The sequence below is a fragment of the Monodon monoceros genome, unplaced genomic scaffold (genome assembly GCF_005190385.1).
Source record: "Monodon monoceros isolate NGI ecotype Baffin Bay Population unplaced genomic scaffold, NGI_Narwhal_1 Super_Scaffold_21, whole genome shotgun sequence".
In the NCBI taxonomy this organism is placed as follows: Eukaryota; Metazoa; Chordata; class Mammalia; order Artiodactyla; family Monodontidae; genus Monodon; species Monodon monoceros.
Window position 1 is genome coordinate 60,584,330 of NW_021703778.1, and position 12,046 is coordinate 60,596,375.

At 34.3% G+C, this 12,046-nt stretch overlaps 1 protein-coding gene across 8 annotated transcripts in view; it reads left to right on the forward strand.

The window, feature by feature from the left end:
* Positions 1-12,046, forward strand: part of TCF12 (transcription factor 12) — a 381,378-nt gene that overhangs the window by 170,619 nt on the left and 198,713 nt on the right. For all 8 annotated transcript variants that reach the window (XM_029237048.1, XM_029237049.1, XM_029237044.1 and 5 more), the window contains one exon: positions 11,607-11,709. In XM_029237048.1, coding sequence (XP_029092881.1) covers positions 11,607-11,709 — 103 coding nt within the window. The remainder of the gene's footprint in view (positions 1-11,606; positions 11,710-12,046) is intronic.

Sequence of the window (12,046 nt, forward strand, 5' to 3'; positions counted from 1 at the left end):
CATCAGCCAACACTGTTGCCATGGCTCTAAGAGCCTATACAACAGTGGGCATTAAGACAGGATACTGGCAACAAACTAAAGTATCTTACTTCTGTCAAATTTTGCTGTATCAACACCTGGTGTAATGACTACAGTTTTAATTATAGAACCTTAAGATGAACTAAGGAGCCTAATGAAGATTAACTCATTTAACAAATATGTCTTGAACATTTATTATGGTGAAGGATTGCCTTTGCACCCAGGTCAGACTATTTCAGATAAGAATGTAGCTACATAAGGGTTAATGAACTAATAAGGAAATGTAATGCTGATTGCTTTGTTTTTTGCCAACTGGAAAGTGCATCACAAATTAGATACAGCTTGTAAGTGGACTTTGGAAGCTTTCTTTCAGAAGTTTGGGGTTGTCTATGGAGAACTTTCTGATTCTGTAAGAGATTTTTTTTCCTAAACAATAATACATTTCTATTCTAGAGAATAGTTTAGTAATATCTAGTAAATTTAAAGTTGTGTATGCTCGTAAGCCGGTGACATTACTTCTAGGTATTAACCCCTGAAAAGTTTCGTGTAACTTCTCATATGTGTACAGAGAGACACATTACTAAAGTGTTTATAGCAGCCTTGTTTGTAATAGTGGAAGAGCTGAATGTCATCAAAAGGGGGCTGGGTAGATAAATTGTGGTATTTTTATAAATAGAACATTATACAGTAGTGACATGTATATACCAGTGTTAACACTTTTCCAACATATATCAGCCTTACATATTGACTGTTAAGTGAGTATAGAAAAAAGTATACTATTTAGATAACATTTTAAAACATGCAGAGTGGTGCTTTGTTTAGTTAGAGAATATGCATATTTAATAAAAGTATTAAGTAATGCATAAAAATGATTTTTAAAAGAATAAGTTTAAGATAGTGTTTACTTCTGAGGGGAATTTGGGAGAATTCCATAGGGTTTTAAACTATACTGGCAATGTTTTATTTCTTGAGTTGTGGATACATAGCTGTTTATTACATACTTTTTTTATTACATACATTTTTATATGTTCGAACTATTTTAGAAACATTTAAAAATTGGAAGAAAATGTGTCAAAATATTGTTTGCATTTCAGTTGAGGTAAAATGGGAGTCTTTTTTCTTACATAGTTGATGCTGTTTCTTTACATTTCCAATTTTCTACAATGAGAGTATGTTATTTCAATCATATTAAAGGAAAAAACTGAGAAACTATAAATGAATAGTTCAATGAATTTATTGTCAGAAAAACAATAAATGGTTTTCAAAGAAATTTTAGGAGATAATAGGCAAGTAAGATAAAAAAATTGTAAACTTGTTACAATTTTCTAGTCTTTTTCCTGTAAACTTTATAGAGGTTAAATATTATTATACTCTGTACCAATTAATTTTTGTTTTATTTTTTCCCGCCTAATATTATAAAATAATATTAATATATATAATAAATATATATATATATATATAAAATACTGGTATTTTAGAAATTATTTTAAAATATACTATTGTACCGAATGTAAGAACATTGCTTTGCTCAGTGGCTGGTATCGTATCATGTCTTCTTACAGTTATTTATTGCTTCTTAATGCATGGGTTTTAATAAACTTATGTTATTCCTAGGTTTGATTTATTTGAATTGATTTCACGAATATCAGCAAATATTTAAAAATATTGAGCAGTTTTATGTTCAGTCTTAATCTGTTGACGTACAGTAGTAGAAGATAAAAGGTTTAAAATATGTAAAATCTAAGGTTCTTTTGCAACAGAACCCATTTATCTTTCTTTTATCTAATTTTCCCTGGTTGCATATAGTGTGTGAACAGGATAGGGGAATTATGGTTTAAAAATGTGAGCTCTGTAAGACTTAATGAGGTACTTGTGGTGCAGAAGAAGAAATAATAGCGGCTAATATTATTTTTCTGTATACCAGGCCACATGACTTACAAGATAATATAGGCTAGTTCTTCTCCAACTTTAGTTAGAGAATATGAATATGAATGAACCCCCTAAAGCTCTTCTCAAAATACGTGTTCTGATTTTTAGGTCTAGGACGCACTCATACAAGTGTAAAGTCAGTATGTTTGTTTAGGAGTAAGCTAAACTAACAGGTTTCACCAATTTTGCCCACTCGCCTCTAGCAACCACCAGTCTATTCTCTGTATCTGTGAGCTCTGGTTGTTTAAGATTCCACGTATCAGTGAAATCATTAGGTATTTGTCTTTCTCTGACTTACTTCACTTAGCATAATGCCCTCAAGGACCATCCATGTTGTTGAAAATGGCAAAATTTCCTTCCTTTTATATGGCTGAATAGTATTCCATTGTATATATATATGCATACATACACACCACATTTTCTTCATCCATCCATCCCATCCATCCATCCGTCCATCCATCCATGGACACTTAGGTTGCTTCCATGTCTTGGCTATTGTATATATGCTGCAGTGAACATGGAGGTACATGTATCTTTTCAAGTTAATGTTTTCATTTCCTTCAGGTAAATACCCAGAAGTGGAATTGTAGGATCATATGTTAGTTTTATTTTTAATTTTTTTGAGGAACCGCCATACTGTTTTCCATAGTGGCTGCACCAGTTTACAATCCCATCACCAGTGCACAAGGGTTCCCTTTTCCTCGCATCCTTGCCAACACTTGTTATTTCTTGTCTTCAGCCATTCTAACAGGTGTGAGGTGATAACCTCATTGTGGGTTTGATTTGCATTTCCCCAATAATTAGTGATGTTGAGCACTTTTTCATGTCCCTGTTGGCCATCTGTATTCTTTCACATCCTCTGCCCATTTTTTAATAGATTGCTTGTGGGTTTGGGGTTTTTTTTTTTTTTACAGTTTAGCTGTATGAGTTCTTTAGATGATATTAACTCCTTATCAGATATATGATGTGCCAATATTTTCTCCCACTTTATAGATTGCCTTTTCATTTTGTTGACGGTTTCCTTTGCTTTGTGCAGAAGCTTTTTAGTTTGGTATAGTTTCACCACTTGTTTATTTTTGCTTTTAGTGTCAAACCCCCAAAATTATCACCAAAACCAGTGTCAAGGAGCTTACCACCTATGCTTTCTTCTATGAGTTTTATGGTCTCAGGTCTTATGTTCAAGTCTTTAATCCATTTTGAGTTAGTTTTGTAATCTTTTAATAAACCTTTTATATGTGTAGTCAGGATGTTAGTTTAGGGATAAACTAAACTAAACAGGTTTTCTTAAACATTTTATATATGCTGCACTACATTTTATAGTACAATTTTTAAGGTAGTTAAAAAATACAATTGTTATAAAATACAATCTCTAGTTTTTTATTATTATATACAGTAAACAAAATTGGTCTGCCGAATTACCTTAAACCATTGCCAAAAGCTTGTTCTCTTTGTTTACCTTTGTGTTGTTTGGTAACAAACCATTCTTGGTCCAACATCAGTCCACAAACTGTACTTTGAGAAGGACTGACAGAGAGTATCAGAAATTTATTAGAAAGGAAGGACGTGTTAAAGAATCCGTGAGTGATTTTAAGTTATGTGATTTAAAACATGTTCAGTATTGTTTTGTAAACACTCCTATGAATTCTAATTAGAAGACAAAAGCATTAGTGAGATTTTTAATCATGTGCAGTTCTAAAGTAACACGAGAAACGCACTTTTTTTATCCTTTGCCTCATGACTTATTTTTCTCCTTTAGAAAATACATGGAATTTTAAAAAAAAAACTATATATTAACATGACCTTTTAATAAAGCTTTTGCAGCCAAGTGTAAAGTCAGTATGTTTGTTTAGGAGTAAACTAAACTCACAGCAAGGTTTCCTCCAAGTTTTCTGTATAGTACACTGTATTTCATAGTATAATTTTTTAAGATAGATAATTTTCTAATTGAGTTTACTTTTCACTATTTTAAATTCTTGTTCTAAATGGATCATCAGTTCCTGAACTGGAAGGAACTTATTAGCCTCTGTAAGTTTTACCAGTTAATGGGAAGAAGGCAAAAATCTATATATTAGAAACCATCAAAAAATATTATGTTTCTTGTCTGAATTTAGTGTCTAGTTTTGGGGAGAACCAGATAATACTTGGGGTAAAATTTTTTTATATTAAGTGTTGTTTTCCTGTGTTCTTCCAAACATCAGTCCTTCTGGTACTGCTAATTCATAACCTTACAAACTGAAGTTGCAGCATTATTATTGATTTACATTTTTATCCTTGAATTTTATATAGAAAATAGTTACAGTATAGATGGGTTAATAATTTTGAAATAAAATAATTTATTTTACTTCCTTTTGTACTTGTAGTAGAAGAATGTTTTTACTTTTTATGTATCATGTGTTAATGGATTTATGATTTTGATGTGGTCATTGCTGGAGAAATTAATATTGAAAATCTGTAAGGAGGATTGTAAATGAATTCCAAAGACATACTCTTCTTGTAAGTTTTTATTTAAACATAAAGAGAATATAGAATTGAATACTCTAGAAGATAGAGACCTATAATATAGAAAAAGTCTGCCAGAATTAAGTCTGATTGCATCTAACAGATGATATTAGCAGTTACTTGGATAAATTTGTGAATATGGTTGGCTCAACTTAGAACTGAATCTGAGTGAACTTTTTTTAGATGGTCCTTTGGAATCTCATGTTTAAAAGTATTTTTATGCACTTGTACTAAGCAGTATTTCATGTATCCATCATGTTTTCTGAGCATCCCTTCCACCTCTAAAAGATTTTGATTCTTTCTGTCCTCCCACCCATGGTAATTCAAGACTTGCTGTTCAGTCTGGGGTTATAGTAATTCTGCAAAACCACTTCCTAGTGTTCATAAATAAAAAGTTATCTATAGAGGTTGTTCATCCTCTCAAGAAAAACTTAAGCTCTTAGGTGTATACAGAGTTCTGTGCTGGTCTTTTTTGGAATGATAAAAAGGAATGAAACATTGTTGCCTTTTAGGAACTTGTGGATCTCCATGACAAAACCCAGATCTATCAAAAAAATTTATTATGTTTTAGCACCTGACCTATTTAAGGGTAACAGAACCTTAACATATTGAATATTAAGTTGCTCTTTCATATGTAGACCTGATTCATTAATGCAGAGCATTGTTCATTTTTCATTCATTCATTAAATTAACAGATTTTACTAGTCACATACCATGTGCTTGTTAACATACTTGTCACTAGTGATAAGAGTAATGAGTGATATAGACACAGTCCCTGCTTTCAGGTAACAAACTATTGTGATTAGATCAACTCACTTGTCTTTTTCATAGGTGTATTATTTATTTATTTATTTATTTATATTTTTGGCTGCGTTGGGTCTTCGTTGCTGCGTGCAGGCTTTCTCTAGTTGCGGCAAGCCGGGGCTCCTCTTCATTGCGGTGCACGTACTTTTCATTGTGGTGGCTTCTCTTGTTGCGGAGCACAGGCTCTAGGCCCGCGGGCTTCAGTAGTTGTGGTACGTGGGCTCAGTAGTTGTGGCTCATGGGCTCTAGAGCGCAGGCTCAGTAGTTGTGGAGCACGGGCTTAGTTGCTCTGCCACATGTGGTATCTCCCCGGACCAGGTATCAAACTCGTGTCCCCTGCATTGGCAGGCGGATTCTTAACCACTGCGCCACCAGGGAAGTCCCTCATTGGTGTATTTAACTGAGAGAGACACTTAAAAGAATTTGTTTAAAAGCTATAACTTTATTTATCTAGACATTTATTTTGCTAATCTGTCATAGGTAAATAAAGAAATACAATAAGGACACTTTTTTTTCTCTTTTAAACTTCATTTGTTATTTCTACGTATTTTTATTTTCGTTTTACTTCTCTTTTAAGTGTGACCACTCATTTATATTAGGCCTCATTCAGAGCTTTCTGGCAGCTTATGGCTATTGGCTGACTCTCTACTAGCTTTGACCACTTCGAAGCTATAGGACTTCACTATTTGGTGTGAAATCTGTGGCTCTTTGAATACCAAAAATCTGTGGTTATTTGTTCAGTCCCGTTAGATAAGCTAGCGCCTTATTAACTTTCTTTCTGCTAGTTATTGGGTGTTCTATGGAAATATTAATTGAACCTTTATATCTGAAGCCCTGCAGCATTTTAAGGATTTAGCAGCTGAAACCTCCCATCCATCTGTCATTTGTTCTGAGGATTTGAGAAAAAGAGACATGGTGCCTGACTTTGCAGAATTTGTAAGACATAACAGTCTCTGAGATGATAGTAATGGCTAGGATATTTTGTGTGCTTACTATTTGCCAGGTACTTTTCCAATTGCTACTACATACAATAACTCATTTAGTCCTTACAACAACCTTTGAGATAAATATTGTATTATTATTATTATCCCTGTTTTACAGATAAGGAAACTGAGGCAAGAAATGTTCCTTTGCCTCAAGTCACACAGCTAGTATGTGGCAAAGATGGAGTTCAGGCCTGCCAGTCTGGCTCCAAAAATTCCACATTTATCCACTGTACTGCACTGTGCAGTTATAATAGATAATTATGGTATAATTTAAATGGATAATTAAATAGGTAATTTCAGTAAGTGTGAGCAGTGACATGATGGAAATGCCTGCTGCTATGGGAGCTCAGAGTGAGTTCACCCAATTTGGTAGGGTCGGGGAAAGTGTTTCTGAGAAAGTAAATCTTTATTGAAAGAGCCTTTCTCCCCATCCCTTTTTAGCTATTGAAAAGAATTGTAAAGAATATTTAAAAGTAGAATTAGACAGGGGTTTTCAAACAAAGAAATAGCCACATAGGTTAGAAAAAACATGTCTTTTCTCAACTTGGGAGCGTTCTCTGGTGATTACGCCATATTTATTGGTTGGGTGAAATAATTTTTTAAAAGCTATTTAAAGAATTAGGCAACAAAAAAAGTTACTGTAATTTTGAGGAGACGAGGAGAGCACTATTATGTAAATAATACTAGGTGCTTTTGTTTTGTTTTGTTTTTGATAGAACAAAAGATTGGATTGATAATGTGCAGTGTAAATTAGTTTAAAAATGGTAACAGCTTTGATTGATTAGAGTCTGTTGTCATATTGTAGCAAGGATTAAAGTTTCTAAATTCTGTACCGTAAAATGAACGTAGAGAAAAGTATGAAATACATTTTATAGAACATATTTCGTAATATCGAAGCTTTTATGAAGTGTTATGTATTCATAGGTGGGAGTATTTAAGAATTGCAAATTAAATTGTCATTTAGATATTAAATGTAGAATTGAACAGATTTTGTAAACTCTGTGTATCAACTGATATTATCAGTTATAAAATCACTGATAAAAAAAGCACTTTTGAGTATTTTCCATTTTTATTGTAAGACAAGAGCAGTAATTTTTTAGGGTTATTTGGAAATACTTTTGTGCTTAGCAGCATACTTTGGCTAAAAAGCTACTATGATAGATGAATCTGATAGTATTGCTCTGTCCTTCATAATGTAGTGTTTATCATCTCTCATGTATGAACATCTCATTTTTATTAGCAGCTATTTTCATGGTAAAACCATTTTCCAGAATTCAGGATCTTAATAAGGAGCTCCAGGAGATCAGGTTTGACTCCTTTTATTACCATGGTAATGCTTTATCAGTTTAAACTATGCACCATGATAGTTCTGTATTTAATGATCTCATTGGTTTACTTCCCTTTTTTTAAAAAGCCAGCTGTACACTTTATTTTTTTTATTGTTTATTTTTATTTTTTTATTTTTGGCCATGCTGCATGCAGAATCTCAGTTCCCCGACCAGGGATCAAACCTGTGCCCACTGCAGTGGAAGCTCGGAGTCCTAACTACTGGACCGTCAGGAAATTCCTGGTTTACTTTCTTTATATTCCAGAATTGAAATAGCATTCACTTATCAATACCGCTGAATGATCTCCTTGGGCTTCATTTTAACAATTGCTTGCTTGGCTTTTGTTCCTTTCTTGTTACTCCAACCCCTCCCTCAGGCCAATCACCTCCTGCTCATTTTCTCCTGCCATTTGATACTCTAGCTAGTCATTGCATTATTCTGCTTCCTTCCTTGCTCTTCTGTCAACTCCATTCTGCATTATGCCTTTTTGCCTTTCCGACTTATGGACATCTATGCTCTTTGCTTAACTGTATGTGGTACTTAAGGGGTCTGCTGTTTAAACTCTGGTTTAGCCAACCCATTTCTTTCATTCAAGCTCTATTTGACATCTGTCTTCTACTTAAAACTAGATGGATGAATACTTACCTGCATATATAAAAACATTTTGTTAGTCTAATTGCTTTAGATTGTTTGTTAACGGCGGTATTTCTCCCTAATTTATACTTACCTGATACTTCTGGTGTTTTAATGTGGTTCTGGTTGGGGGGAAGCGGAGAACTCAGCTATCACCTATGTAGACTTGAGTTTTTCCTTTCCATATATGAAAAACATTTTTATTTCCAGATTGTCTAGGTTCTTGCTGCTAGAAGTGTGGTGCATGGGCCAGTAGCATCACCATCACCTGTTGGTTAGAAATGCAGAGTCTTAGGCCCCACTCAAGACCTTATGCTTCTTAATCTGAATTTTAACAAAATCTCTAGTCAGTGGATATGAACACTGAAGTTTGCAAAACGCTGTTGTAGGTATCATCTCGCTAGTTGACACAATTAACATGCTGACTGATAAATGCCTGTGTACTTTTCTGAGCTGATCTTATTTAAATGTGTATAAATTACTTTGTAACTATTCATCCTGGTTCATCAAAAGTTATATTCTGGGTGGGTATCACTTCTATTATGAGGAAGCAGTGATAAGAATAATCTCAAACAATAGTCCCAGTTTTTTAAGTGAGGTTTTGGCACACATTAGATCTGAAACTATGACAAACTTTGTTTGTTTGTTTGTTTGTTTGGCTGTGTCGGGTCTTAGTTGTGGCATGCAGGATCTTCGTTGCGGCGTGCAGGATCTTTCGTGGTGGCGTGAGGGCTCTTGTGGTGTGCAGGCTTCTCTCTAGTTGTGGTGCATGGGCTCTCTAGTTGTATCACGTGGGCTCCACAGCACACAGCCTCAGTAGTTGTGGCACGTGGGCTCAGTAGTTACGGTGAGGGCTTAGTTGTCCCGCGGCATGTGGGATCTTAGTTCCCTGAGCAGAGATCGAACCCATGCCACCTGCATTGGAAGGCGGATTCTTAACCACTGGACCACCAGGGAAGTCCCTGAAACTATGACAAACATTTTTGAGTCCAGTTTCATTGTTCCATCCTCCAGCATCAGTTTGCATCTGTGGATGAAGAACTGTTCCTCTCTTATCTTTTAGGCTGTGGCTTTTCAAAAGAATTTTGTGCACTTTGAGGTGTGGGAAAAAATACTCAAATTTCTATTTAATTTTTATCTTACATGAATGAAATTATGACTTACTGAAATTTGTTATATTGGTTAATAGTATATAATTTATGAGTAAATAGATATTGAGGGCCCATATTCAAATCTTGCTTGTATGTGATGACACAGGTTTATAGATTCCTCTGTGGTACAATATGACAATCCCAGATTTTATTATTGACTAGGAAATAATCTTGTAGTAAATTCTATACTGTACGTTGCCGTATGTGGTTGCAAATGGATAAGAGATAGTACTTACTATTATTTGTGTATGGTTCATAGAAAAATAATTGTTCTGTTTTCTGAGCACATATTAATAGGGGCTTAGAGATAGATCTTCTCTGTGCTTACTGTGATATATGTTATATGTGAAGTTAATCCACTGTGTGTGTACAATTATTTGATGATACCCTGAAACTTAGATTTATTTGTATTATTATTTATATTATTATATAATATTTATTTATATACTTGTGCTTTAAGAAATAGTTTAAAATGTTTTTAATGTTTTTATTTTCATAGTCATGAAAGAAAAAAGTTCTTATTGCACTTCAAGGATGAAGAGAATTGAGAACATGCAAAATTAATCTTTTATTATCCTTTAACATTCAAATAAAGTGTGAACAACATGGCTGACCTACAAATGCATTTATGTTTGCCTTTTTCAAGAGCAATACTGTTGTTTAATAATGATAAACAATATTTCAGTGAGGTTTTTTTGTAGGTTTCAATGTCTTCTTTTGACTCTATGCCTAAGAATGGCAGTGGGAGGGAGTGGCAGAGAGAAACACCCAGATGAATGTGAGATAGTAGGATGTCACTTAGCACCTCAAGGGTGTTCAATTTTAAGCAACAGAGGTAAACTCCAAGGAGGGACTTTAGCTGGGAGCCATTCTATTTTGTATATAGCTCTTGCTGCGTGTGGCTGTGACAGACAGGACTATGGTTGTGGTTACCAGAGGACACCCTTGTGGTCATAACCAAGTTGTGAGTGTCACCAAGATTCTTCTTGAGTGTCTGTCACATGTGTATCAGTGATTCTAAAAGTAGATAAAAATGAAACAAAGATTCATTTGGGAGTTAGCACTCCCAGCAGATTAGTTTTAAAACAGAACAGCAGGAGGTGTTGTGACATGCATCCCCAAGCAGTTGTAATGATTTGACAGTTATTTAGCCCTCAATTCCTAGCCCTTTGGTTGAACTGACAGCATGCCTGCAAAGATAGTGAGGCCTGTTTCAGCCCCATTAATGTCTTCTTGAATGTTAGCCTGCAGTCTGGGTAATGATAAATGTTCGCTGATTGATGATTTTATAGTCCCAGAGGATTCTGGGTGGTTTCTGTAAGCCAGGGCAGTCAGTTTTTGTTCTTGTTTGGGCCTCTTGTAAGATTTTCTGATCTTTACTAAAATTGTTTTAAGTTGGCAAAAGGGTGGGTACCACCTCAGTTTTAATTAACTAGGGGTTCAAAGCCTTGTTTAGAAACTATATGATTTTGGAGGTGATGCTGTATTTAGCATGTATAAGAGTCTGAGAACCAGAACAGCTTTTATCCACTGAGCTTTTTGTAACACTTATTGTATTTGTGAACTTTCATGTCTTTTAGGCTCCTTCACTTTTAAAAAACATGTTTTAAGTTATAAGGATAAACTTAATAACAGCTATTGTGAAATAATAACATTAGCTTTATTATTTTCATGGTGTTTGCAATTTCATTTTTTAGATTCTTAAGAATTTAACTATCTTTGTGTTTTCTTTTTTACATGGCTCAGTTTCTATAGGAGTATATCTTGTTATACTAGTATTAAAAGGAGTATAAGCAGATCTTCTTTTGCTAAATATTTGTTTGCCATTTAGGAGAGGATTCATTTCTAGTATATTGATTGTCGATTTTTAAAAATATTTTAAGTAAATCTTATAATTGCCCAACCCTTTATTGATAGGGTATGGAGGCAGAGAAAGGAGGATACAGATAGACATTTTCCTAATTTATTGTAACTCAGAAATATATTTTCTTAGTTCATCCTTTTAGAACTTTACTTTTGTCTGTAAAGAGATTGTGGGGCTAATTTTTTTTTTAATCTATAAAGACATTTTTTGACTTTAATATCTTAAAAGGAATAAAAGCAGCACTTCTGTTTAGTTTTTCAAGTAATGAACCAGAAACTTGGTTAGGAATGACCATTTGTAAGTCTGTATATTAATTAGATGAGTGTCATTATGCTCAATTAGCACGACTGCCAAATAATCTCTTTAATACTCCGGTCTTTTTTTTTTTCTCTAGGGTTTTACAGACAGCCCTCATTACAGTGATCACTTGAATGACAGTCGATTAGGGGCCCATGAAGGCTTGTCCCCAACACCTTTCATGAACTCAAATCTAATGGGTAAGTTGGTAATTTCTCTGCAAGTAGTCTTCACAGAGCCTCTTTGGTCAGAGACATTTTTTATCTCCTTGTCCAGGATGGACACCGAAGTATGTAGAAGAAAGTTCCTAAGTTTCTAGGGGCATCTGGGCTTTCTTTGTTCAGCTAAGTTTGAGGGGCAAGCATTCAGAAATGTGGTTCCTTCTATTAGAGCATTATTGTCATTGCTATCAAAAAGGAAGCAGCAGTGTTTTATCTGTTAGTTTTGGCAGTGTCTGTGCCATCAAGCATTATGTTTTCTGCTTTCTGGGCAGGGAAGCATTTCAGAGACATTTGTTTGTAATTTACTATTTGTCTT